Below are 27,798 nucleotides of genomic sequence, written 5' to 3'. Positions count from 1 at the left end.
CTTCGTCCTGATTGCACGACATCAGTGCTGCTAACTGGAATATTTTCTAGTCGAATATTGGCCATTTATCAAATTGTTAACCGAAAAAATATATGTTGGCAGGAAACTGCAACCACAGGATTTTTTTTTCAGTTCATAAATTGCTGGTATATTTTACCAATGTAATTTTGAATATACGTCGGATTCTATCTGAAATTATAATCTGATCACACGATTCTAACCAAAATTTAAATGAGCACAAATTTCTTATAATCGGATTTCGCTATTTATAAAGAACAATCGCTATTAGTCATCTGGTTATTAAGTTTTTTCATTTTAAAAAGGTGAAGAGATTTGTAATAATATATCTTGTTAAGAATTGTTGGCTGAGTATTAAATCAATTTGTCTTAAAATCAAATGCGTCCACTTAAAGTTTTATATTCAAACAAAAATGGTATTGTTTAAAAGAATTAGAAGATTTGTTGTATATTTTTTAGTTTCGAAAATATATTATTACCGAAAAATAACTTGTTTTAAATCAATATCCATCTCTTAATTAGTAAAATAAAGTTAATTCCTAAGGTTTCCAGCTGATTATAAGGCTATTGTCAGATAAAGATAGTTTAAATTCCAGTTTACATTGGTTTTTCCCCATTAGTTAAAATATGTTTAATCGATTTTAAATGACTCCAACCTATTCCAGCTAGCTAGCTTGTCTCAAATACCAAATTGGCAGCACTGGCTGACGTGTGTGCATGATGAAGATGGTCTGACGGACAGACAGAAGGGCCAAAGAAGAAGAGACATGGTTAAGCATGCCATAGTTGGCACTTTTAAGTCATTTGCTACGTTTTAACTCAATTCCAAATGCGGCCATCAACCGGAGGGGCACTCCATCAAACTCGAAGCTGCGAATGGAACTTGTAGGCAAAACGCGTACGGCAAACAAGTTTGACTATTCCATCCATCCTCTTGGCCTCCTCCAAGCCACATGCATATGGAATGGCTGGCCGGGGAAAAAAAAAAACTCCGTATGGGCCAGTTCTTAAAGCTCCAATCCTCTTCAGCCAGGGCAGCACGTTTTGCGGATCTGCCATCGAATTCGTGATGGCCAAAAGTGAAGCTTGTGCTGAGCCAAAAGACCAGAAAAGCGACATTTTAGCGATGTTTTTTTTTGCCTTTGGCACTCTTCTTTTTTACACTTTCGGAAAATCGGGCTGTGGGGTTCGACTTTAGTTGCACATTGATACGCACACTCGTGTTTGCTGGCCTGCCATTTGGCCAGATTGTGAATTATTTAAAAATGATTTATTATATGTTTGTTTGCACTTTGCCATGCGGTTTTCCAGCAGCAGCATCAGCAGCAGATGTTTCAGCTTACAGTGGCATTAAATGGGATAAAAAGTGCATGAAACAGTGTCCTGGGTCCTTGATTTTTGGGGGAGAGAATCTAGAGAGAACCACTGTGCTCCTAAATATTTCAATGAATGAAACGATAAAAGAAACAACAATCCTAGAGCTGAGCAAATCTATTGTGTTTTCATTTGAATTTAATATTTTATTGCGGCAGTTGGCTCGGAAATTGCAATCGAGTTTGCCTTTTGCGGTTTGCCGCCAATTGTAAATATGCAATCCAACCCAAACCCCCCAACACATTTTGTTTTTCCCCAGGCGACATGTTGTGACATGTCACTTGCCTGGCTTCAATTAAAATGTCTACATTGTGGTTTCCGGTCTGGCGGCGAAGAGCGAAAAACTCGAATCGCTTAACCAACATTTATCAAGATACCCAGCTGCTGATTGATTAAGTTGCATTGCATAATGCAGGGACCACAGAACACCTGGCCAATCGTTAAGGGATCCAATCCAATCCATTCCATTCGAGTCCGGAGTAAGATCCAATTTCCCCAGAACCCGGCCATGATAATAAATTGTGCCTTTAAATTGCCGCATGACCCACTTCAATTTATGGGTTCGGGTGTGTACCATAAATTTAAATTGAATGGAGGAACCCAAAAATTAACACACGCAATTAAAATTCTACAACAATTCTGGCCTTCAATCGAGGCAAATCCATTGGCCAAGTGACATTGTGACTGTCAGTGAGGCCTTTTTGGGCTTTTGGCCTGGCCCAAGGCCATGGTCGACCCTTTTCCAAGTCATTGAATAGATTTCTTTCACACACCCATGGCGGTGGAAAAAGGGACCAAGGGGCGTGGCCCGTTTGGGTGACCCCCATTAGGGCGGAAAGGCATTACACAGTCTGATTGGAAAATCTATGGTGATCATTAATAAAATCGAGACTATTGCAAAATGCCAAACAATAACAGGCGAACGGCAATGGGGCAGCTCTAATCAAGGACTCAGCAGGCAAATTGCTGGCCAAAATCTAAACCAGAAGCTAACCAGGCCCAAAAAGAGGTCCTTGAATTAAATTATCATGCAAATACTGCACAGCAAAAAAGGGGGAATAACATAATTTATCTAGGGGCTTAAAAGATGTAGCAGATCCTTATAGCTTCTAACTACATCTATCTGAGTAAAGATAAATAAGCTTTACATTCTTAAAATACATTCGAAGGAAGCCAGTATAAAATGTATATAAAGCAATAGGAAACCTTTAAGTTCAATTAAATTCAATTTTTGAGTGAAAGATTGGCTTAAAAAATTGTAATTCAATATTTAACACAGTAAAAATCTAGTTAATAGTGTTAAGTTTTGATTTACACAGTCTTATTTCTTTAATAAGTTTTTGAAATTGAATGACTTAAAACCTTTAATAAAAGAATATATTTTTATGTGATCAAATGCATTAAAGCAAAAACCAGAATATGCAGTGACATCTTATTGTCTGAGGGCAAAGACGGCTTTAATAATATTGGTATTAATTTCTGGATGGTTTTATTTTTCCTCAATGTTCCTGCCATGTGTTGTAAGAATGTGCTTTGGTTTCTGCATAAGTAGCTGCATGCATTTGTGCGACCAACTTTAGTCACGGCAAATATTGTTTTAATATCTGCTGGAAGAACCCGCTTTCGCCATTCTCCTCTCCATTTTCCCTTAGGCTGGTCTTTTTGTTGAAGCTGCAGCTGATGCTGTTGTTGTTTTCCATTCTGGCCAAACTTTGAGCGGCAAACAATGCTTCATTATAAGCTTCAACCCATGCCAGAGGTGATAAGCCATGCCAAAACCAGAACTTGAACCAAAACCAGGACTTTCAGGACAACCAGGAGCAGAGGCAACTTCTTGTATAAACTTCACTTTATGCTTTCGGCCTTCAATGCCTGAAAAGTACACACAGACGCATACACACACAAAGGAAAGCCAGCCACACACACACTTCTTTTAACTTACTCACATGCCATTTGCTTATACTTTGTATGAATTTTACGAATATTTCATAACAAGAATTATGCTTGTCTCTAAGCCAAGTGTGTATATATGTAGGTATACTCCGGCCCTGTGTGAGTTGTGGCCTGCTCTCGTTGTCGTGTCGTATCGCATGTTTTGTCATACGAAGTGGCTATGCAAAGACAAACAAGCCAAAAACAACAACAACAACAACGACCAGGACGCTGCACAAAAATGTTGTCAATCAAGGTTGAAGATAACAAGAGACAAAGGCAGTAAACAGGATGCTAAGCCCTTAAATTGCCTCAGACAGCCGGGAAATGTGTCTTGATTATAAACCACAGTGTGTGCGAGTGTGTGTGCAGCGGTATATCCCGAAACAAATTAAGTGGAACCAGCAAATTCCTCATGCACAAACTATTTCCTTTTGAGGCTTGCCAGATTTATTCGTTATAGCATACTTTTGCGGGCCAGGTAAAAAGTTCGCTGTTTGAAGATGTTGATTGCTTATAAACTATTACTTATTTGACGAAGAAGGAATGTTTTATTTGAGTTTGAAGACGTTGATTGCATTATAAACTATTAATTTATCTTATTATATTCTTATCATTTATTATAAGACTAAATTTAATTTTTGTTTAATCACTACTGAATCCTTTTTTTGTTAGAAAATTCAAAGAGAATTGTTTAACTTTATTTATAGACATTTTTAAGGATATAATTTAATTTTAGAATTCCAAGTAGCTATTTAAAGATTTTAAAAGTATATATAGCCATTAACTCTGAAAATTTTTTTGCATTATGACGTGCAATTTGTGCTGCATTAAATCACTTATATCCAATTAATGGGGTCAAGTGCTACGGAAAATATGATCAACTTTGGTGGAAGGTCGTGGAGCAGCCTTTCATTGTGTTTCCAATTTGTTGGCTTCTTTTTTCCTTTCACTTCTTTGGGAGTAATCATGCGAGCAATTAAGCTGCTCTCGATTGACGCTAATTAATGAACAGCATTAAAAATTATTATGTGTGAAGCAAAGAAGCGGCGCAAATATGACAGTCTTTTTCAAGGGGCTGCCACGCCCACCATCCACCGCCCCTCTCACATACACAATTTCAATTTTCGTGCCTTGTAATTTGCGTGGATAATTTATATGCATGGCGGGCGTATATAGAAGATGCGCCACCTTATCCCCCAGCCGACGATATTGCTCCTGGTGCGAGATGAAATAAATTTTGCAGCATCATTTAAGCTTAATTAAGACATCCCAGCCGCAGGCGATGATGGCCAAAAGGAGCAGCGAGCGATGGCGGCCACAAAAGCCTCCCAATGCACCGTGCTCAACATAAATAAATGAGTGAATGGATGCTGGGTGGAGTGGTGGTGGTTCCTCGGTGGTTCGTTGGTTCGTTGGTTCGGTGGTTCAGGGTTGAGTGGCCGCGTGCATATTCAAGGGGCCAAACATCTTAATGCCCATTTGATTTCCAGCAAACTCACGATTCCACGCATTAAATCGCTTAGACAATGTCAAAAGGCATCATTACTCAAGAAGCCGCTGGCAGCCCACGTTCCAGCCACGTCCAATTGCCCTCGTCATCTCAAATGAGTGGTGCGATAAAGCAGTTAATAGACAGAAAGACGAGGAACAAGGCAATAGGGTTTCGACTAGGAGATACCCTTACCATGCCCTCTAATATCGAAAAAACTTACAAAATTACTTATTATTAACTAGTAACACTATTCATTGATTTCACGATTCCAATTTCTTTAATAGATTGATTTAATAGATCAAAAATATTGTCAAAAATTGTATTTATAATACTAAAAGCAGACTCTTTTACTTTTATGGTAGTTTATTGAAAACAATTTTACGCATCTGAACAAAAAAACATCATTGTTTTTTGTTGAGGCCATTGCAACATTTTTTATTAGTTTCTAAGCACTATTCTATTCCATGAAAGTTTGCCAATCTCTCAGATATCAGTATAGTATTTCATGGCGCTCAGTTTTATACAACCAAATAAGTATGATTTCTCAAACGGTAAAACAAGTTGTATAATTTCTTTCCTGATATACAAAATATAACAAATACAATATACCCTTGTACCCAACTTTCACGAGGTATAAAAAGAATTGGAAATGCCAAGGAGTGTAGACTCAAACAGAGAAAGAGGATTCCGTGTAACTAGACTCCAAGCCAATGTTGATTTTTAATTACCGCGAAGACAACGAAATGTAACGATATTTACTATGAAATTCAATGCCATTAAGCACAATTAAGTGCGTCGGGATCCCCAACTTGCTAAATTACAACCCCCGACATAAGCAGGCAATTATGAGGGTGGCTCAGAGTTTCTACCAGCTAAATTCATTGAGGCAGCGGTTCAAAGTGTTGCACATTACGCATCATTTCAACATTTCGACTTTCTGGATCCGCGACCCTTTTCCCATGTTCCTCGTGCCACTACCAAAAATTGAAAAGGGGGGGAAAAAAAATGCCGAAACAAAAGCGTGAAAATTGCAAAAGTTTTCTTAATTGCTCCACGCGGCTCGTCAACGTTGTCGAAAATTAAGGGCAAATATGCAAAGTCATTCTGCGAGTGGGTGAAGTAGGGGGATTGGGACGAGGGTGATGGGTGATAGGCGGTGGGTGGTTGGGTGGTAGGGTACTGGTGGAATGGCCTAGCCCGCGTAATGATTAAGCCAACCCCAGTCACACGCACATGGGGGGAAAAAGTGGGAAAACTCACTCGACTCGCACTCTCGGGCACACATGCCGCTTTCCCATCGCCCCCAAATGAGGAAAATTCAGCGGTGGCAATTGAATTCGAGTTTACCACTTCTTAAAGCCCGCCCAGGTTGTTTTACCCAGTCTTTAATCAGATGAAAGTAATGTTATTAGTAAGTTTACTTGCTATTTGTTTATAAAATATTCTTCTATGAATTGGCTTTTAGAAAGATGAAAACTGTGCGCAGTATCCAAAAACATTTAAGCTATTGTTGCGAAGTTTTTATTATCCTTTATTATCCAGAACCAAATTCAATTGAATCCGTATTGAGAGAAACTAATTTAAATTATTATCTAATTGTTCCAATTATTCAACTGGTACATAATGTTGCCTCTAGTACGAAATTTTGATTATAATTGCATTAAGACGGCTACAAGGCTATCTTAGCTATTGTTTTCGGACCCTCAAGGATTTCAGGAACTCTCTCGAGTATCCTTAAATAAGTAATTTTCCTATTATTACTTCCCCGAAAGCTGTTTACAACGAACACCGCATTTGGTATGTCTTATAGCTGCATTCTGGGAATAAGAGCAACATTAACATGAGTGCAGTTAACAAACCACTAAGCTGAACGGCGACAAATGTACATGTCCTGCGAGTCAAAGGATACAGGATGCCGGGATGCAGCCAGCCAGACAGACAGGAGGAGCATTTGCCAGCTGGATAAGTGGTGACTGTGGTGCAGCAGATGCCAATTGCAGTGGAGCAGCTTAAATTAAACGTCACATTCACTCAAATTTACCCACATTAAGCATATTGAGCTTGCCACGCCCCCACATGCTTGGAAAAGCGTGTCACTTTGGGGGCGGGTAGATTTTCCCAGCTGCCTTTTGTTTAATGAAGCCGAAGTTGTGGGTGCGCATTTGTACGCTTATGAACACTTTGAAAAATTGGGGAATAGTCTACTGCACAAAACAATTTTCAGAAAAGTAAGCCATATGAAATAAAAAAGTTTGAAGTAAATGAAAATATAAATTGTTTGTTTTCGTAAATTGTTCTTTAATTGGCTTAAGCCTTGTTTAACTGATTTTAAAACAATTTTGTATGCTAACCTAGAAATAAATTTATTTGACCAAAAATTAAGTAAGTTGTAGGTAAGGACAATTTTTCGTGGTGTATTTGTATGTGTATGGGCTGGGTGCGTGCATGTGGAAAAACAGTTTTCGAATGAATGCAAGTTTTAATCCTTGAAATATGATTTGAGTGCAAATATTTTGCATAACCATGAGCCCGACAGTGAAAAGGGTTGGCCGCAGAAAAAGAAAGGAAGACTTGCGGTTGCCGTCTGTGTTTGTGTGTGTGTGTGTGTTTGCACAGTCGTATGTGTGAGCAGTGACACAATTCCGCTTGCAACATGTGTGTGTTGGTGTGTGTGCACTTGTACTTGCCAACCGCAAACACTTCACTCGCTTGAAGGTTGCCCCTTTCTCCTCTCTTACTTCCCTTTGCCCCCTTAACCCTTTTCCATAGCTTGCAACGAAGAGCAGGCGGCATAGAACCCAGTTGCAGACGCACAGTGCTTCCAGTTTTGGCAAAGAAAACTTATAAAAAAATAATATTTGTAATACTTTATTAATTACACAAATGATCATATGTGGTTTTTCCTAAAATAAGCCCATTTACATGGTAGGTAATAAATGGTCTTGTTGTTTTTAAATGTTAACTGTCTTCTTTGAGTTGTTGGACTTAAAAAATAATTGAAATTAAATATTCAATTACCATTTTCTGAACTTCCATTTTGAATACTTCTTTTCTGTATCTGGCTTAAATATTTAAGGAATTTTTTAGCTCTATAAAATAAAATTTAAATTTATATTATTACCAAACTTCTTGCAAATAATTCATATTTGTTAGATGACAGCATCTTTATGAAACAAATACTTAAAATTCCAAATCCCTCAAAACTTAACCTAATAATTAGTTTATTATTTTACTTTATGTGGAACAATATTTTTCGTGCTGGGTACAGCTTTAAAAATGCATTTGCCTAGGTCACCATTCAAATTGAGAGTCGAGGCTCAGGGGCCTAATACCATTGCTCGGGGCCACTTGGACTCACCTTTCGACCACAGAGCTCAGCAACAGAGCACTTTTAATGAGCTAAGTTTGGGCGGTACTCGATTCCGACCTCTGACCTCTGACCCCCGACCACCATGACAACTGCATCCAAAGAGTGTTACTCAGCGTGTAAGGGTTTTTGGGGCAGATCCGAGTGACTGAATGAATGTAAATGTCGTTTTGTGTGCGGCTACATATTTCTTGCCAACAGCTGCACTTTGGGTTTTTAATATTTTCGTGGTGAAGCGCACAAAGATATAAGGTTCACATTTGCATACAAATACATGTGCCTGTGCATTTGTGTCTATTTGCAGCTTTTGACTTTTCCACACCAATATTCACGTCTCACTTTGGTTTTTCCCCCTTTTTTTCAGACATGACTAACGGCGGTGTGCAGGGACCCATCGAGGGCTACAACTCGCTGGACGACCTGCTGTCAACCACTCCGACTCCTGGCCAGGCCGCCTTGCTCCTGCCCACCGCCCCCACCGCCGCCTACACGCATCCCAAATGGATGGAGCCCTACTTCGATCCCTCGACACCGCGCAATGTCACCGCCCTCATGGGCAAGTCCGCCTATCTCAGCTGCCGTGTGCGCAATTTGGCCAACAAAACGGTGAGTTTCGGCTTAGAGATAGTGCACTTGAAAAAAAGGATGGTGCTATAACAGGTGTTCATTTAAAATTCTGTGGCTTATTCCAAAAATTCCAATCCGTATCTTTGTATATAAAATACCGATTTGAATTTTGTTGTGATTCAACATAATTTTTTAATGGTGTTTAATTATCGACTAGAATTTTGCGAATCATTTCTTCGTTCTACCGAAAGTACAACATCACTTAATGGTAGCGAAAACTTATAGAATAAATCAGAGTAATATTTTATCACTGCGAAAATTGATAAACTTTTTTTGAATGAAACTAAATTTATTTTTGTGGAATTTTATAAAAATAACATTTTGTTAAAACGAAATCTTTGAATATCTCTTTCGGGTTCAATATTAAAGCATATTTTTTTGAATCTAATCTTCTGGGAATACAACAAGATGATAGATGTTATAATGATTAATTACGTTTTTAAATTCCTAAAAAATGGGAAGATTTTTTAAGTGTATATCTTAGAATTACTGCATGAGTACGGGGTTTTTGGGGGTTAACAGCCTACTCGTGTCGAAAAGTTTGTTGTCGTGCGTGACGAGAACGAGTCGCCGTGCCATTTAAGTTTGCGCCAACTTTCGGTTATTGTCGATGCGCGGAATAATTTTGTATTTTTTGTGACTGCCTCTTGCGTTGATTTCTTGGCTGATTTCCTAACCTGGTCGCCGAAACGTAGACCAAAATGTAATTCCCCTAGCATGACGGCGAAATTTTTAATTAGTTCCTTTACCTCGGGAGCCCGCCCCTTTTTGTTTGCTTTTTTGCGGTAGGGCGACTTTCAAGTTGGCTCCAAGTTGTTTTCTGTTGTCTTCTGGAAATTTAGCAATTTCATTTTTTCCCTCCTTTTTTTTTTCTCCGCTGTTGTTTTGCAATTGTTTCTTTTGTTTATCTGCTTTAATTGGTCCCTTCCCCGTGTGGCGGGGTCACAAGACAGAGGTCGGCCGTAGGCAACCTGCTGCTCCTGGAGCTTAATCTTTAGTCCTTCCTGCTGTCACAGGCAGACGGCATACAAATTACCAGATATATTCATGTGTTTTGTAAACGTTTTGTAGCATTTAATTACGTCCCTGATGGGAGTTGGCATCAGCATCCTTTAAAATGTGTTCTAATGAAACGTATATAAATGTGAGAGGTGACTTTTTTGATATGGCCGTCAGATGGGTTTATGAATAATTAGGCAGACTTGAGTGGCAGGCGATTAATGAGTGGAACGCACGTCCTGCCCCAGGAGATGCTTTATTCGCCTCCGAAAAATTTGCATATAGATGCACGCCAATTCTCATTTTCCCTTTGGCCGAAGGGAAAATGCCATGCCGAAAACCAACAAACTTTCAACACGCTCGCGAGCACTTGACACAAATGCGCCACCAGGATGTGGATCCCGCTGGCAGCCAGTGAAATGGAGATGCGGATGCGAATGCGGATGCGGATGGCGTTGCAGGATGCCGTTAGCAGGCGCAACTTTTAATTTCTTGCCAAACAAAAGAGGAACTTGTGGCAGTCCCAGAAAACTCACCCATGTCGGCTAACACATACATCAACTGTTCAACCTCAAGTGGGTGCGCCTTTTTGAGTTCTGGCCCTGCCACGCCCCCGCCCACCTCCATCACCTCCCCGCCAACCTCCGCTGCAGCACTCTCAATTGCATTTGAGCGCGAAATTATTTAAACAATTTCATGAAATTGCTCTCGCCGCACGCGTCAACAGCACTTGGCTCACAGTCCGAGTTGCACGGAGCCAAAAGTTGCACTGCCGCCGCAGAGCACCACCATGCACCACCCAGCACAACCTTTCACCATCCCACACCACCCCACACCACCCTGAGTTGCAACTTGAAGCGGAATGTCGAGCTGTTGTTGCTGTTCCGGATGTTGTACATAGAACAAAATTACAGACCACCTTCAATTTAATTTAATTTGAATAAAAAAGTAATTTCGTAAAATCTTAAATATTTTGAAATATTGAATCTTTAATGACAAAATCTTAATAAATATTGATAACGAAGAATACAAAAATGAATAACAATAAATTATCTTTCATATTAATGGACATTTAACTAATAAAATTTTACATAACCATTTATTCTTTTTAAAGATGATCAATAAAATAAAAATTATCAATTAATAATACAAGTTACTTATCTAATTAAAGAATTTGTAATTGCTTAAGATTCACTCACTGGAACATAAATTATTTTTTTGTTAAAAATTAACCAAATTACAATTGTAAAATGTACTACTTTTCATTAAAGATTGTAAGTAACAGATTCTCTTTAGACATGCAACGTATATGTTGAAGAGCAATTTTCATATATATTTCTGATTTTTTCCTCTGCACTTGCTCTTCATATTGCAGGGGCGTTGCTGCTAATATGAAGTCCGCCCCCACTGTGAAAAAGTGGTTTGGGCCAGGGGGCGTGGCTCCATTACAGAACCGCATGCAGCACAGCGTGCACTTGTTAATTACGCTTTAATTTGTTGCGTAAAATGTTTGTTTAATGGCGGCGTTGTCGTTGCAAGTGTGCGGGAGTTGTCAAAAGTGCGAGCGCCATGTTTTTCTCACTTTTATGCACTCTCAGTGCACAGTGCACTTGCACAGGGGCACCGAACCTAAAAGAGAACCCATCAGGATATGCCCATACCATATAGCCATCCCGAAAACCATATGGAAATGCCATTGTTGAAGGCGGCCCTCGAAAGTGTGCAACAACATTGCGTATAATTAAACGCACGCACGAAATTTTGCGGGTGGTACTTTCTTTTCACTGAGAGAAAGCACCAACATACGTGTGGCGGTGGATGTGGGTGGCACTCGGCTGTCAAGTGCGATAATTTTGCATTTACATTTGACTTAATAAGTTTACATAAGCCGCCTGCCAGCTTACAAAGTTATCTCTGTGCACCGCAAAACTACTTAAAAAGTTTGTGATAATTAAGCAAAGCCAAAACAGCTCGAGCACGACCAGCAGCAGTGGCTTCGCCTCCACTAGCGATTCCGCTGAGATTCGGCGAAGTCAAGCCCTGATTTTTCCCCCCAAAAACCCGAGCAGTGCTTCACACGTTGCTCATACGACACGTACGCCCAGCTAAAAAGATGCAAAACTTTATTATCGCCCACCCTTTTCGTCGCCATCGCGACTTTAGCTCCTTCTAGCTGGGCGTTTTATTCGATTTTGATGGCACTGCGCCGGCAATTCGTTTTCAATTGCTGCATTTTTAATGGGCCAGCCGGTGGCTCAAGGAGCAGACAAATGGTGCGATTTTATGGGCTTTAAAATAATGATATCGTTTTGTTAGCAGCTCGCCTAATTGAATTAGACTTGCATCGTTTAAGCGAGGATGTCCAATGGATTTATGCATTTTTGCAGATGCCCTTTCATAAAAATGACTAAAAATCTACCCAAAATTACAATCCAAGATGAATATACAGATTTTTTTAGAATTAACCCACAATCATTTAGAGGTATGCCACTTTGGAATCGGAGGTCTGTAAGAAAAGTTGTGGGCTTAGAAGTGCAGGTTTTTGGTCACTTTTCAGCAAAAGCCATTTTTCGAATATTTGGAAAGGGCTCAACAAATGACTAAAAATCGACCCAAAAATACAAACCAAGATGAGTATACAGATTTTTAGAGAATTAAGCCACAATCATTTAGAAATATGCCACATTGAAATCGGATGTCTGTAAGAAAAGTTATGTGCTTTGAAGTGCAAGGTTTAAGGTCACTTTTCTGCAAAGCAATTTTTGAAAATTTAAGTTAAAAGGAATAATGTCAGAAAATTTGTTAATATTTTGTATTTATCTTATACCAATTTTTTTAATTGGCAGCAGTTTTTAAAATTTCAGCCTTGATACCTTTAGGCTTTAAACCTTCTTTTAACTTACTAAGCCGTACATGTTTAGCACAATCCATTTGTAAAATTTGATGAGAAAAACTCATTTTGGTAATTGATTTGGAAGAGAAAGTAATTTAATTAGAAAATTAGCTTCCAATTTTCTTTACAAGTTCCATAAATAAACTTTCTCCGAGTCAATACAGGCTTTTCATTAAATGAATTACCAGTTGTTAAGCCACCCCAGGAGCAATCCCTTTAATTTGGTCCCTGCAAGAGTACAAATATTTGCCATTGTTTTGTAATTTTGCAGGTGTCCTGGATCCGGCACCGCGACATCCACATACTGACGGTCGGCTCGTACACCTACACGTCCGACCAGCGGTTCCAGGCGACCCACCACCAGGACACGGAGGACTGGACCCTGCAGATAAAGTGGGCCCAGAAACGGGACGCTGGGATGTACGAGTGCCAGATATCCACGCAGCCGGTGCGCAGCTATTTCGTCCGGTTGAATGTTGTCGGTGAGTTGATGTGTAGGGGTCTTTGGATCGGGATTCCGATGCCGATTCGGTTTCCAGAACTGGGCTTCATAAAAAATCCACCATTTGTCGTCGCAAATAACAAAGGGCACTCGGTGAGAGCGGCTGATGACAAAAAAAAAAGAACGGAGAAAAACGAAGTTGTTGAGCAAATAAATTACACACAGCAAACGAGTGAGCAGCACGCACGGCAAAGGCAAGGCGATGGCGATGTCGATGGACCGTCGAGGACTTACTTTTTGTAGGACAATAATTCCATTTTATCTCGTACTTTATTATTCTACAGTGCCAGCCAACAAACAGCGCCCACCTATCTTCCTTTTTACGTTTTTTGTTCGACAACCATTTCTTTCATGCACTTACTTTTCCACGCCTTTCTCTATCTTTTTCGGTGTCTCCAGTGCCAACGGCCACCATCCTGGGAGGTCCTGACCTTCACGTGGATAAAGGCAGCACCATAAATCTCACTTGCACTGTAAAGTTCAGCCCCGAACCTCCGGCCTACATCTTCTGGTATCATCACGAGGAGGTAATTAAAGTTTATTGTTATATTCCCTTTCCCTGAGAAAAGCCCACTAGGAGTTGTCTCACCTCAACTACTCATAAGATTAAGGAAAGATCAATGAAATGGAATTTTCGTGGAAAATTTTGGTGGGGAAATCCGTTTAAAAGTTCATTTAAACTTTCAACTTGTAAATTATTTTTTTAATTTTTCCTTAAACATTTAATAAAATTCTATTCATTTGTAACCTCTTAAAAATTAACAACTTACTTGCCTTATAAATATAAGACTTTTGGTAATACATTTCCAGGAAATAATTAAAAAATGTATTATTATATTTAACAACATTTTAAACAAATATATACTGAAACTATTTATAAAACTTCCAATAAAGTGACACAAGATGAGCTTTTTCATGCCAACCAAAAAAAATGTTCCACAACAGCAGAAAAGCATATTTCACCTCAAAATATTGTTAGCCCGAACTTTTTTCTTTACCATTCTAATTGCCCTCATCAGCAATCTTTTATTCGCTTAACAATGACACATGCCATTTCCACCATTGCTAACGTTGGTTATCAAGCCAGTGGAACTCTCGTCAAAAACTTCAATCCCCCCAAGCAAACTTCGTTGCTCATACGCCACCGGGTGTCAGCCAAAGTTATCCTCTCCTTTTTGCTTTCCGCTGACACTTCCTCGCTTCCACATCCTTTTCTGATTTTTGCGAAACCCTCATCAGAATTTGGCCATTACCTTCCCCTCCATCGTCAACGTCGTCAACCTTATTTAAACGTCAGCTGTTGTTATTTTAATGAGTGAATCAACGCGCCCGGTTATCCAGCGTCCTTCACACATGCAAATGCAAATGCCAAGCGACGGATAACTGGGTAAATGGCGTTTCGCGGACGGGTTATGTTTAAATTACCGCCAAGGGTGCCAAATAAAAGAAGGGAAGTGGTACCAAAAAAAGGAGCATTTTCAGATCATCCGCTGCTTAGTTGTCCCTTCGCATCTGCCAATTAGCCCTGTTGTCTTAGCCAAGTTAAGCAGGCTAATTGCAGAGTGCTAAATCCGCAACAGTTGCATGCTAATTGCAATGCGAAAGCCAAACAAAATATCAACAAAAAACGCTTCAAGAGGTTGAGTAAAGCTACAAAAAAAGGCGGTGTTAAATGCGCTGCACACACAAATCCGGCCAACAACTGCTGCTCACTTCTTGCGCAGCCACTTGGCGTATTTTAATGTATTCCTGGAATTTTCTAATTAAAATCCTTGCTACCTCTGCAGGTGTATGTGTGTGTGCTGCGAAGGTTGGCCGCAGGAACCTTACTGCGTCCTTGCTGCAGGCTTTTGTAAAGTCCTGTCCTGTCCTGTCCCTTCCGTTTCGTGCCGTTCGCCGTGCTCGGCACACGGATTATTTACGATCCATGCAAATTTGCTGTTAATTAGTTTAATGGATGGATAAACCCAGTTGATGCACTTCCACCACGCTTCCACTGTATGCAGCACTTTTTGCCTCGCACTTCCGCTCGCTAATTGTAATTAACGTGTTGCATATTTTTGCCTTTTTCCACCTGAGGTCAGGTCCTTGACAGGATGGCTGGCATATGTGGCTAGCATGCCGGCTGGATTCCGGCTAATTCCCTGAAATTACTAGCATTTTTTGCCAGTCCTTCGTTGCCTTGGCTCCAGCTTTTAGCCAACTTCTTAGCCCCGATTCAATATTCAAGGGGAATTTCCAATCGTTCGTTATTCTGCACTTGTCTCTTTTACATTTTTGTCAAGTTCTGAGGGCCGACTTTTATGTAGTACCTGTGGGATTTTTATGGCCCCTGGTTTGTTTGGTTTTTATGCCCAAAATATGCGGGCCATTATTGTGTGGGTGAGTACCACATAAATCGGATATATGCGCATTTACAATGAGCTACACACATTTAACGCAAATATTTTATTTACTTTTTGCCATTGTTCGCCCGTGTTATTATTTCCTTTTGTGTCTTTTATACGGCATTTCCCCAATCCCAATCCGAATCCCAATTTCATCCGATGTCCGCGATTGAAGAAGTCAGGAACAGCTGCAGTTGTCATGAAAATTGCAAGCGGCACGCCATGAATTTTTAAACTCAGAATGACAGGATGTTTTTTTCAATTTATCAAATGACAAACTGCAGATTCGCATTTATTCCGATTCGCTGAAATTGGCCGCCTCCTCCCCCGGCCACGCCCCCATCCTCACGCTCATTAACTAATTTGTGCCGAGTTCAGAAATATTATAATACAAATATGAAATTTATGCAGGAGTCAGCAATATTGGGGCCGGGATATCGTGTGCCGACTGATAGGCAAACTTTTCACTTGCCAAAAGTTTCTGCGTCAAAGTTTGTGTCACTTTCAGTGTTTTCATGACTTATTTTCAGTATTTGGAGGGTATATTAGGAGTAGAACCCGAAATAAACCAGAGATTTAGTGAGGAAATGCAAGCAAAAAACCTTAATTATTAAAATTTTATTGCTTAAATTTAACAACTTATCTTTTATACAAAAAATAAATTATACTTCTTTTTTGCCAAGGTAATACTTAAAACTTATTGGTGAGAAACGTATATCAAGTGCTACATACATAGTAAAGATAGTTATTTATAAATATAAATCATCTTAGAGGTAATAAGTAAAATGTATCAATCAACCAAAAAACCAAGTCCCTAACAAAATATATTATTTTTCGTCCTGTTGAACACTGTAATTGTGCAATCATGCAATCAACACATTTCCGTAATCGGTATCAATGGTCTCATTTTACCAAATTTCCTGTTGTATTTCTTGATGTCTATATCTGTTTAGCCATCGTCATCATTATCAGTGACGCTAACTTTCCTTTCATTCTTCAAACTATCGCAAATGTCTTCGATTAGTTGGGATTAGACGGCGAATTATGCGCCAGACAGTTGGCCCGAGGTCCTTGGCCAAGGGTTGTGAGCCCTCTCATTTCCGCCGTTGTTGTTTTCAGCAGTTTTTTTTCCCTGTTTTTGATGGCAAAGTCTTTGCCCTGTCAGCGGCATTATGTGTTAATATCAATTCCCTGTCAGCTATCTGTGCTATCGTGAACTTTGCCCCCTCGGCCCTGTTGTATCGGCAAATTATTCCGGTATTTGTTTTTGTCAGCTGCTGGGGGCAACTTAATATGCATTCAGCTGATAGAGAACTGTTAGAGGCACTCCTCGACAGGACCTGCCAGCCTGCACAAATCGATAATCTAGTCGACTTCGATGGCTGACGGAAAGTAATAACCATAATGAGGAGGAGCCTTAAATCCGCTTGATTTGCATGGAATTTCACGCGATCTTTGATGTTGGGAGTCAACTTTAATCACGAACACTCTTATCAAATTCCAATTAAAATCCCAATTTTCCAGAGTGTCAGTCAAGGGCAGCTGTAGCCAAGTCTCGTGTATTTTGTGACACCTTGAATTATTTTGCAATTCAAATGTATATATTTTTTTTCGATGAGTGGTGATGAAAAATCAAAGAGATATCAGGCGACAATTTGCAATAATTTATTAAATGTTTCGTGTGCTTGTAAGTTACATTTTTCCCCTACCTTAAGGTGGGTCAAAAATGACATTAGGAACAACAGCCGTCGCAACAAGATATTTGCTGTTTTGAACCCTCATTGTTTTTACATTATTGAGCGAAAAGAGTGGGCGAATTGTACTCACGACTCTACTTCTCCTCCTCCGTTTTGCAGGTCATTAATTATGATTCATCAAGAGGCGGCGTGTCGGTAATTACCGAAAAGGGCGATGTGACAACCTCATTTCTGCTCATACAGAATGCAGATCTGGCCGATTCGGGCAAATACTCCTGTGCGCCCTCCAATGCAGATGTGGCCAGTGTGCGTGTCCATGTCCTAAATGGTAAGTACCCAACCCCATCCCCATTTCCCCCCAAATCCGAACAGCCCAAATGGAGGACCCGGCCACCAAATTGTTGCCATCCTCTGGGCAAATACTCGAATGCCCCGCCCATGAAATGCTATTTGTTGGAGAGCGCTTACATTAACTGACAAACGAACCCGACAGCCATCCACTGCACTGCCATTTTGATTTCTTTGTTGCATTTCAAGCTCCGATGCACACAAAAAAATAGTATGTTAAAAGATAGAAATTGGAAATCCAATTCACTGAAAATAAAATTATAAAAAATCTTCAAATAAGCACACTTAAATGTTGTAAAATCTTTTACTTCAATGGAATGTTTTTAATTTATATTATACATTTTTGATAATTTTTTATACAGGACTTACCTTTAAAATTTGTAAGATATATCATTTGATTAAAATCACATTTAAAAGAACTACTTCATTTAACTACTAACAAAATTAGAATCATGGCATTCCAATTCAAAAGAGTTTTTATTCATTAAATTCTAAATGAACGGCATTTAATAATATGGTAAAACTTTTATGTCCTTTGTATTTTTAAAAGTAAGTCAAAATTGGGTAAATTACTGACTGATCCTACAAACGATTTTGTCCCAAAATTATAAACGATTTTATAAAAATATTTATTTTTTCAGCTGGGAATAAAAATACGATATATTTTTGTTTAATAGAAAATTTACCTTACAATTATTGGTTAATACTATATTATGTATAAAAAAGTATTTTTAAAGATATTTTTTTATACCATTAAAATTTGCGTTAAACTAAAATATATAAAAATCAGGTTTTGATTGATTTTTTGCTGTGTGATAAATGTTGGCAGCGTTGCTGTTGCATCTGAATACATGTATCCGTGACAGGGCGTTACCCAGCGGGAAGTTTTATGAAGTCAGATGGACAGGGTCCCGGGGCTGGGCCGATGCAGATCCACCAGTGGCCAGTGGGCAGTAACCACCAAGCACTGACCCCCGATCCCAGGAACCATATCCCATATCCCAGATCCCCAACCGCCGACCGCCTTGACCCACTGAAAGCGAATGGAGCCCGGCTTCCGATTGCAATTTCGGCTCATTTCCGCCTGCATGCCAGGATGCCCGTGACTCTTTCACAATTGACCGGGTCCTTAATAAATTGTGCAGGAACTTGGTTCGCTTGATTTCCACCCGGACTTTCCACCGCAAAAGTGCAGCGGCACTGGGGCTCTAACAACAATCCTGGCAATCGCAGCTGGAAATGGCCCAATTTCGGGCTGAAGTTTTGATGTGACCCACGGGGCTCGAGGGCTGGTTGTATTGTAGCGGGCTCGCAGCACATAATCGCATCAATTATGAGCAAATTAATTAGCACACTGCGGTTAATTGCAGTTAAGTGAGTGCCAGACAGAGAGTTCCAGGCTCCCGGGAAAGGATTTCTCCCCTCCCAACGAAAGACGGATGCCGGCGACATTTACAAATTGCGAGTGGGATTGGGAGTGTTTGGGCAGAGGAATGGTTGCAATTTGCCAGCATAATCGCTGTCGATCGTCGTGGATTTGACACAGTTAAAATAAATTACGTAATTGTAAAGGCCAGAGACAAGGGCAAAACACAACTGCGGGAGGTGGGAAATGGAGGGGAAACGGGGGGAAATGGGGGGGGCGAAGTCCCTTCCACAATGACAGCGAATGCTATACAATTTGAACTTTGAAGGCGAAACGGGATGGGGAAAATGTTGCGGGTGGACAGGAAAAGGAAATGAAGGGGGCACGTTTTTCAATCATGCTAACAGTACCATGGTGACCCCGACCCACCCACTCACCACCCAACGCCCACCGCCCACTGCTTTCCGCAAATGGACCGCAAATGGTAACGTGCGGAAATCCATGCTGTTGCCATTGTAAACGTTTGCCAGCCATTATGCATGAATGCATAGAAATAGAAAACAGCGGGAAAAGCGGTAAAAAGGAAAACTGGTTTTCCCAGCAGCCAGGTGCTCCAGGGACTGGTATGCAGGGTCGATAGTGGGTTAACAAACAAAATAATGAAGCAACAGCGCCACCATACAAACGAGCCAAAAGCCGCGTTCCGTGAACAAAAAAAAAAACTTAAAATGGTCACAGGATATACGAGTGCAACACTTGTATGGATCTTCTAAGCGAATGAGCGATAAGGGGAATCTTCCATTTTTAGCGTTTTAAAAACTCTTTTAAATATCTAGCCGATCTCTTTAATAAATGGGTATTTATACAACATTTTGACCACTTGTTAAAGTCATTCACATCATCTATTTCAAATAAAAGTTTTTTACCTTATTTTTAAGGTCTATCTGAGCATTTAAGTAATAAGTTAACTTAGAATGGGACTCATTTCTAAATTTTTGCAAGAAAGCTAATATTTTATGGTTAATAGATTAATAGATATAAACCCAATTAATAATATAATATTATAACGTTTTTAAAGCTGTAAGTTTTTCTATGATAAAGCTCTGTGCAGTCTTTAAATATCACTGATTTGTTTAGATTTTTTTGCAAATGAGTTTAAATCCTTTCCACAATATTTTGGTATTTCACATTCTATATTTTGCTTGTTGCACTAACAAATAAAAATAAGTTTTTGCTGAGATTAGTTTTCAGCCATTATGTTTTTAGTAATGCTGGTGTCCTTTGTTTTTGAAACCATTAAGGTTATTGAAAAACTATTTGTAAAGCGGATTAACATATCGGAAATATGTTGTAAACTGAATGAGTTTTGTTGGCTTCTTTGTTTGTTTGTTGTGGTGTGGTCAGTGGGGTGTTGGAATAAAAGCTTTGTTTAAGTGTTATCTGGATAAAAATCAGATTATCTACATGGATTTCCATGGATGGCTCCACGAACTCGACCTTCGGCTGCGTTTGTCCACAATGAGTCTCAATGGGTCGAAGGCCACTCGAATTCAAGCGTTAATGACAGAAACAAGGGCCTCGTGTTGTGACAGGCAAACAAAACCCAGATGGGAGTTTGGCTTTGAGAATGGCCCTGTCAATTGTCCATTTACAAGTCCAAGTTGCCAGGCAGTGGGAAAGGTCCTTCAGACGGCACACACTCCTTCAGGCCTGGATATATATGGATCATCAAAGCTATCCAGGTGCTGAGAGCTATTTTTGCATTGTTCTGCATGCTGCATACCTTTGCCAAACGGAATACGACGGTTAAAATTGGCAGTAAAAATTGGGAGAAAGAAGTTTAATTTAAATTTTGTAAGCAAGGATCTTAAAGATTCACAAGAAAAAGTTAACACCTAATTTAATTACTAATTAGCATTTTAAGTATTAATAAACCATATTAGATAAAACTAAACTCTGACATACAAATGTTTTAAAATGGTTTAAGCCTCTATTATTTAATGAGCTTAGATTGTATCTGTGATTCTTAAATTCCCTATTTCTCAAACATTTTTACAGTTTTTAATGAGATAAATATATCAAATAATTTGCTTTATGATTTTTAAAAATGTAAGTAGTACACTACTTTAAAATCTTATAGCTAATTCTTATTTTTTCAACCCCTTTAACAACGAATAAATATTAAGTTACTAGATGGGATAGATAATGTAGCTTCTTTTGAGGAATAGAATTTCCATTACGGCATATTTCTGCGAGTGGGGCTGTAGTTAGGTAAATATTTTGCAACTTTGGCCAGCTGTCCGTCGAATGGATTGGAGAGCTGTCAGAAGCACAAAATGAGGAACATCTTCCGTGGGGATCTGCCGAATTGAAATTTGCCGCAGCCACATTAGTGAGCACTCCGAGCACACGGGAGCTCCCATTAAATTGCATATGGAAACCACAGCCAGAAACCACTGTCCGTTCGCCGCCTTCGTAGCAATTTCAGTGGATGTGCCTGTCAATCAGGCAACAATTGGGTAAATCAGGACTTCGTACCGAAAGACTATGCCTGTCCATCCATGTTGCGTAGTCGGAATGGATAAGCAGGTTGTTTTGCCCTATTTGCTGATGATGATTTCGATGCATCCTTGCAGGATGAAGTCGGATGGGGGCCTCCTCCACCTGGCTCCATTCAATTATGGAGAAGCTGAGGAAGGGTGTCCAGGTGACTCGTGGCTCGGCATATTGATATTTGTGCGATGGACAATGCTGCCTTGGCAGTTTACACTTGAGAAATCAAACGGAATCTCCGACAAATGTCCTGCCATCTGAACCCTGAAGAGAAGGACAAGAAAATCCCGTGGAAAGTAAAGTTTGAGTTTCGATTTATTTTCGCCAGTTTGAAATGTTGTTTGGCTATTTGTGTAGCGCTTTTGTTGGTTGCTCATCAAATGGCAAACGAGTGAGGGCGGATCAAGGAAAGTGTGAGAAGTTAAAGCCTTGACCTGATTCCAAATTCGAAAAAGAGTAGGAAAATCCCCTAGTTCGCTGCACGTATCGAAGTCAACGGAATGTCCTGCAAAACACACACACAAACAACCAGCTAGAGACGCCCGAAATCCTTTAGTCAAGTTTCGCAGGATGGCGAATTTATTCCACTCGACAACGTTGTGTGCTGCAGATTAGCTTTGTATTTTGTCACAGGAAATTACATTGCGCCTTAAGGATGCCGTAGCGCAAAAATTTCGTTTCATTGTTTGCGCGTTTGTATTTGTGCTCGCCGCTGACTGAGTGCCCGACCTCCTGATCCTGGACTTTGGTCCACATCCCATGGCTAGTCCGTGTCGGAGTCCGATTCCTCTGGTCCAATCCCCTGGCATGCACTGCTGGGAAATCTAGGTGTTTAAGGCTAGAAAAATGGTTCTGATTTAAGAAAGCTTGCCATAGAAAATGTACACTTTTAAATGGAAAGGTGTTCAATAAAAATAAAAGAAATAAGTAGGTTGTTTATATTAAAAATGTCTCTCAGGAAAAAAATATAGAATCTCATATGATTAAAATACAGTATGTGGATGAATATACCATTATCTTTGATGTGCGTCGAAAGTCTCTGTGGAGATTATAATCACTTGAAAATATTAGGAAACTTAGAAGGGTCTTTTAATCAAGTGAAATATTTCTAGCATCATCAATACAAATGCAAAATTAAAATAAAGATTCTATCAGATATTTTTCAGATTTTAATTATTTATAAATGATTAAAAAAATTAAAAATTTAATCAATTTCTATGGCAAGCTATTACAATTTTAATATTTCCTTAATTTAAGTTTACTTAAGTTTAGTTTATAGGAAAATGAAACTGATGAGATTTTTTGTAATTCAGATATTACAACTTTTTTTCCTCGGTGTAGTTCTCAGGTATGCGCCTTTGCCGTCTTTCGCCTCTAATCGTGTGTACGTGTGCGACTGAAGTTGGTGTGAGTTCTCGGGTTTGGACGCACGGAAAAGGAGAATCCTGGCAACTGTCCACCTGCCCTCCATTCCTGCCCCATTAGTCTGTACATTAGGAGCTGCGAACAAAGCTAACACTTCCTGTGTGGATGAGGCTATGTGAATGTGACGCACTGTTGTTGCTGCAGCTAGTTTGGAATTCCGGCAACACAATTTAATACAAGCTACAGCAAATTGCACTGACAAGATGTGTGTATTTAAATGGCAATGATGCCCATTTGTTGATAGGCACCAGCAATTACACTGAGAAAGATAAAGACTAGTCATTCACTAGCTTTGATGTAGATACTGATGAATGCATTCGAGTAACAGCTTTTTAGGATACAGTTAAGCTTCTTTAAAAAAGTTAAGGCTATTAGATAAGATCCAAATATTTAAGGAGAAATGTAAGCTAAGATAAAATATCTAAATTGCATAGCTTGACATTATTTTATTTTAAATTTACTATTTTTAAGCCCGCTTTTTTAATCTTATAAAATTGTATTTTCAAAAGTTATTGGCTATTTTTCTAGATATCCGCCAAAAGAAGATCAAATTTATAGTTAGGACTTTTGGGCCAACTCTTGTTCTCAGCATATGCTAATTATTTCTTGATGATTTTACTCCAGTGTATCTTCCAAAAACTAATGCCTGGGAAAACTTTATCCATAACTTATGATAACATTTCCGTGTGTGCGTTTCCACATTGGAGCTCTGCCGCCATCACACACTTAGAGCCTTGTCTTCATGCATAGTCAATCCTCAGAGATTGCCGACTAACATAATTTGTGCCATGTTGAACAACGGGCCAAAGCCAAGTAGGAAAATTGGCAATGGAGGCAAAAGTGGCTGCGACCGCAGACCAACCCGCTTTTTTTGGCCACAACCACCAGCAAAGTCGAAAACTCTTGAGTCGGGATAACTCCTTCGTTGCCGTAAAAAGGGGCGAAAGTCCGGGGGAAAACGGCAAACAAATCCGCAGCTAATAATATACGGCTTTTGTTTATTAGATTCATACATTTTCTAGCCAAGTTTTGACGCATATGCGTACGTGGTTGGTTATTCTACTATCGTGTGTGTTTGAGTTCGTTCCCATTACGTTTGCTTTTATGGACGCACTGCGTGCCCCGAGTACCCCCAAAATAGAAAACCGAATTCCATCTTCCAGCAGCCACTCGAAGTGATTTTAATAAAATTACCAAAGCGTGTAGGTAAAAACAACTTTGGAGCAAGAGCTTGCTGAGCGGCATGTAAATCCTGGACAGAAATCGCTGCCGTTGGCAGAAAATTGCTGCCTTCGACCTATGATGAAATCGGGCCAAATTGCATGATTTACGTAATGGAATAAATAAAATAAATTGCTTAATTTACTGATAAATTACATGAGCAGCAGCATACGAAAGTTTGCCGTGACATATGTGGGTGGATTGAGGGTGTTTGTGGGTGGTTCAGGGGGCTATCGGGTGGGTGGCTTAGTGGGTGAGTGGGTGTGGGTGTCATAGTTACACTTACGACTGAGGGGTTTTCAGCCGCTCCATTGTTTTCCTTTGTTTCTTTCTGCATTTTTACTTTGGCACATTTTACGAGATTAATTTCGTTGCCCAGGCGATACCTTTGGGGGTGGAGTTGGGTGGTCAGGTGGGCGGAGGGTGGGTGGCCAGTGGTCAGGTGCAGCCGCAATAACCGCAGGCCACATACACCCACAAAAGAAAAATGGCAAACGGGCCTACAGGCGTGTAAACTACGGCTACTTAACCCACACAAACGTAAACGCACCTGGCTCCTCCAGCTTTTCGTCCTTCTCCTCGAATATTTACGAAAGATTTATGCCAAAAGCTAATTTCATGGAAAAACGTATTGTTCTCGTGTGTATTTTGAGGTCAGCATAAGCCGCTGCACTATTAAGCCGAAAGTGTTCAGTTCTCTGGCCAGGCTTTTGTTGCTTTTGGCCACGTTATTGCCGCCCGACTTGATCCAAATCTAATTATTTATGTTAATCGCTCTCCGAAGCCGGCACAATGCATATATCAAAAGCGAACATTTATTCCCAGGCCATGTTATGATAAGACTGTTTATATAAATTTAATGAGGGCATCTGGTGCACTTGACAAAATTCAATTAATGGCTGCCAAGAGCACTACAAACTTCGAATCGTGGCTTAAAAAGTTTTGAGTAAATGAGCTCATAACCAAGTGGCTGCAATGATGGGACACGTTCTTAGTTCCGAGTTGAGAAAGCAAACTAATCGAAAGTCAGGACAGTCCAGGTCACTGGGCAAAAGTATAATCACACCAGCAGCAGCAACAGTAGCAGCAGCACAGTCAACTTGTGCAATCTGGCAAAGCTAATCTCAAAGGATGCTGTGTGTCCTGGCAAAGTCATCCCAGCATATTGGCCCTCTATCAATGTATCTGTTCGGTTGCACTCTACGACCCCCTCCCCCTCCCCCGATCAAAACCCATTTGAATTTTCAATTGAAATCAAGTCTTAATGTGGCCGAACTACCCAGGGATCGAGACGGCCACCAAATCCAAACACTGGCTGTCCAAAATTACAGCTGGACTCATTTATGGCCAGAGCGGATATCAAAATTTAATTAAATTTTCATTTTCAATTTCGCTGCTGTCTGTTTTTATGCAAGTGTGTGTGTCAGTGTGTGAGTGTGTGTTGGTTTGTGTGTGTGTGAGTGTGTGTGGGTGTGTGGAGGTGGTTTAAGTAGCCGGCAGAACTCAATTTTTTTCAAACACTAGAATCCCAATTGAGGACATCGCAAAACTCAATTATGACAACTGAAACGGGCAGCAACAAAACAGGACGAAAAAATCGGAAAAAAACAAGACAAAGAGGGAAATCGATGCAAAAAAAAAAATGTCGATTATCCAGCTCGGGTTGAGCATTTTTCATCGTGTATTTTGTCATTTCCAAATTTGTCACATGACATGCGGCAGCAACAACTTGCCCTGCCATAATGTTGACTTTGGCATTAATGCCGTATCCCCGACACATTCCAATTCCCAATTCCCTGCCACACCTCATTCCCCAATCCCCACACCCCATTTCGAATCCCAGTCCCAGCCAATTCCCTTTGCCAACTGAGTTGTCCTGGGACGCTCTGGGGATTTTAGCGAATGTGATTTGAAAATCAAGTTTTTGCGCAAATTGTAAAAACGAATAAAAGGCATCAATCATTCAGTCGAGCATCGAGTGAGCTGGAGTGTATAGTAAATGTCATTGCCATGGACTCTGGCCAGCTGAATAATGTGGCAGGATGGCGAGGAGAGGATTGGTGGACAGGAGTCGGTGGACTTCCGTTTGCCGGGGCATTTCCGCCGGCCACTAAGCGCCCTGCTCAATATGCCAGGTCCTAGGCCCCAGGACCTTCGTCTATGAGTGAGTCCTTGTCCAGTAGTTAGCAGTCCTGGAGCCCGTGAGTGTGTGCATTTATGCGCTGATCCCCTTTTGCGAATTCCCTTTCGCTGCACTCCGTGCCGGCATATTAACAAAGTTAAGCCAGCACATCGGGTGCTAACGTATATTTACTCCGTTTCTAATGAGATTTCCAGGCACTAATAGAAACGAAGATGCACTCAGAAAAAAGGGACTTAAGACCTTCCAGGTAGAATTAGTAAAACACTGCGATCAACTAACATTTTAATATTTATACTTGTTCATTTTTTTTAGATCTTATCACTTTACAAAATAAATAATATTAAAAGTAAAAAGTATTAAGACATTCATACAAGATTATTCATTTATTACAATACTAGTAATTGCCTTTAAAATAATTTTTTAAAATATTTATTCAACTCAAGCAAATCTAATTTAGATACACATATCTAATAAAGATAATAGCTTTATAAATTGTATTTCAAAGTACCGCAAAAACTAAATAAAAAATAAAATAATGAATATTGTCTAGTTTTTATTCTTTACAAGATCTTAACAATGTCAATTTTTTAAAATTTAAAAATGGTTTGAAATGAAAAGTGTGCTAAATACTTTAACAGTGTGCGTTTTTCTTCTCTTAGAAATATTTCTAAATTTTTTCTGTGTAACTCGTTCAGTTCATAAACAGCAAGTTCATGAATACCACTGGCATAAACCTTAATTTTGCCATGCGAATAAATGTGTGTTTATTTGTATTGCTCGTATGCCTCAATTTGCCGGCAGACTTGGTTAGGGATGATGATGTTTTTGCCACTGCCGGATTTGCCCTTCGGCTTTTACCTTTGGCTTTATTACCCAACTGGCTTCTATAGAATGTCCGTTCTGAGGGAAAATACCTGCTGGGCGGCTTTGGCTTTTTGCACAGGTGACACATTCATTTGTTGGCCTCTTTGACTATACCAAACGGACCGAAAACCGTTGGGGAAGTTGGTATTTTAGCCCGGTCCAAGCTGTTTGCCAGATTATGTCTCTGTCAAATGGTAAATGGTAAATGGTAATTTGCCAGCCAGACAGGACCCTTTTGGTGTTTATTCGTGTTATTTCGCCGACCCTTGGGGGTACCAAAAATTGCATTTGCTTTATTAATTAAATACCAATTTGAAGCTCGCAATTGAATTATGAAATGTACAGCTTGCACTCACTTGTTATTGAAAACACACACTTTCTCGTTTTATTAATTGTTTGGTCACATACTGACACTATCAAAGCGGAGATCAAATGCAACTGAAAGCAGACAAATATTCCGGCTGAAATCCTGTCGGAAGAACAATAAAATTCAATTCCAAATTAAATTCATCATTCTCTAAAGAATTTCTTTGACTCCTGACTCCTTTGTCAGCACATATTCTTTTAAATGTGCACTGTTGTTTTCT

General features: G+C 39.8%; 1 protein-coding gene across 2 annotated transcripts in view; it reads left to right on the top strand.

Moving 5' to 3' along the window:
* The window catches only part of LOC108039304 (junctional adhesion molecule A), a 104,789-nt gene that overhangs the window by 58,069 nt on the left and 18,922 nt on the right, over positions 1-27,798 (top strand). For both annotated transcript variants that reach the window (XM_017116252.2, XM_017116251.2), the window contains exons 3-6: positions 8,551-8,792; positions 12,977-13,187; positions 13,607-13,734; positions 17,451-17,619. In XM_017116252.2, coding sequence (XP_016971741.1) covers positions 8,551-8,792; positions 12,977-13,187; positions 13,607-13,734; positions 17,451-17,619 — 750 coding nt within the window. The remainder of the gene's footprint in view (positions 1-8,550; positions 8,793-12,976; positions 13,188-13,606; positions 13,735-17,450; positions 17,620-27,798) is intronic.

Source organism: Drosophila rhopaloa, unplaced genomic scaffold (assembly GCF_018152115.1).
Source record: "Drosophila rhopaloa isolate 14029-0021.01 unplaced genomic scaffold, ASM1815211v1 contig_163, whole genome shotgun sequence".
Lineage (NCBI taxonomy): Eukaryota > Metazoa > Arthropoda > Insecta > Diptera > Drosophilidae > Drosophila > Drosophila rhopaloa.
The sequence above is the reverse complement of the archived record's forward strand: the minus strand, read 5'-3'. Positions and strand labels throughout refer to the sequence as shown.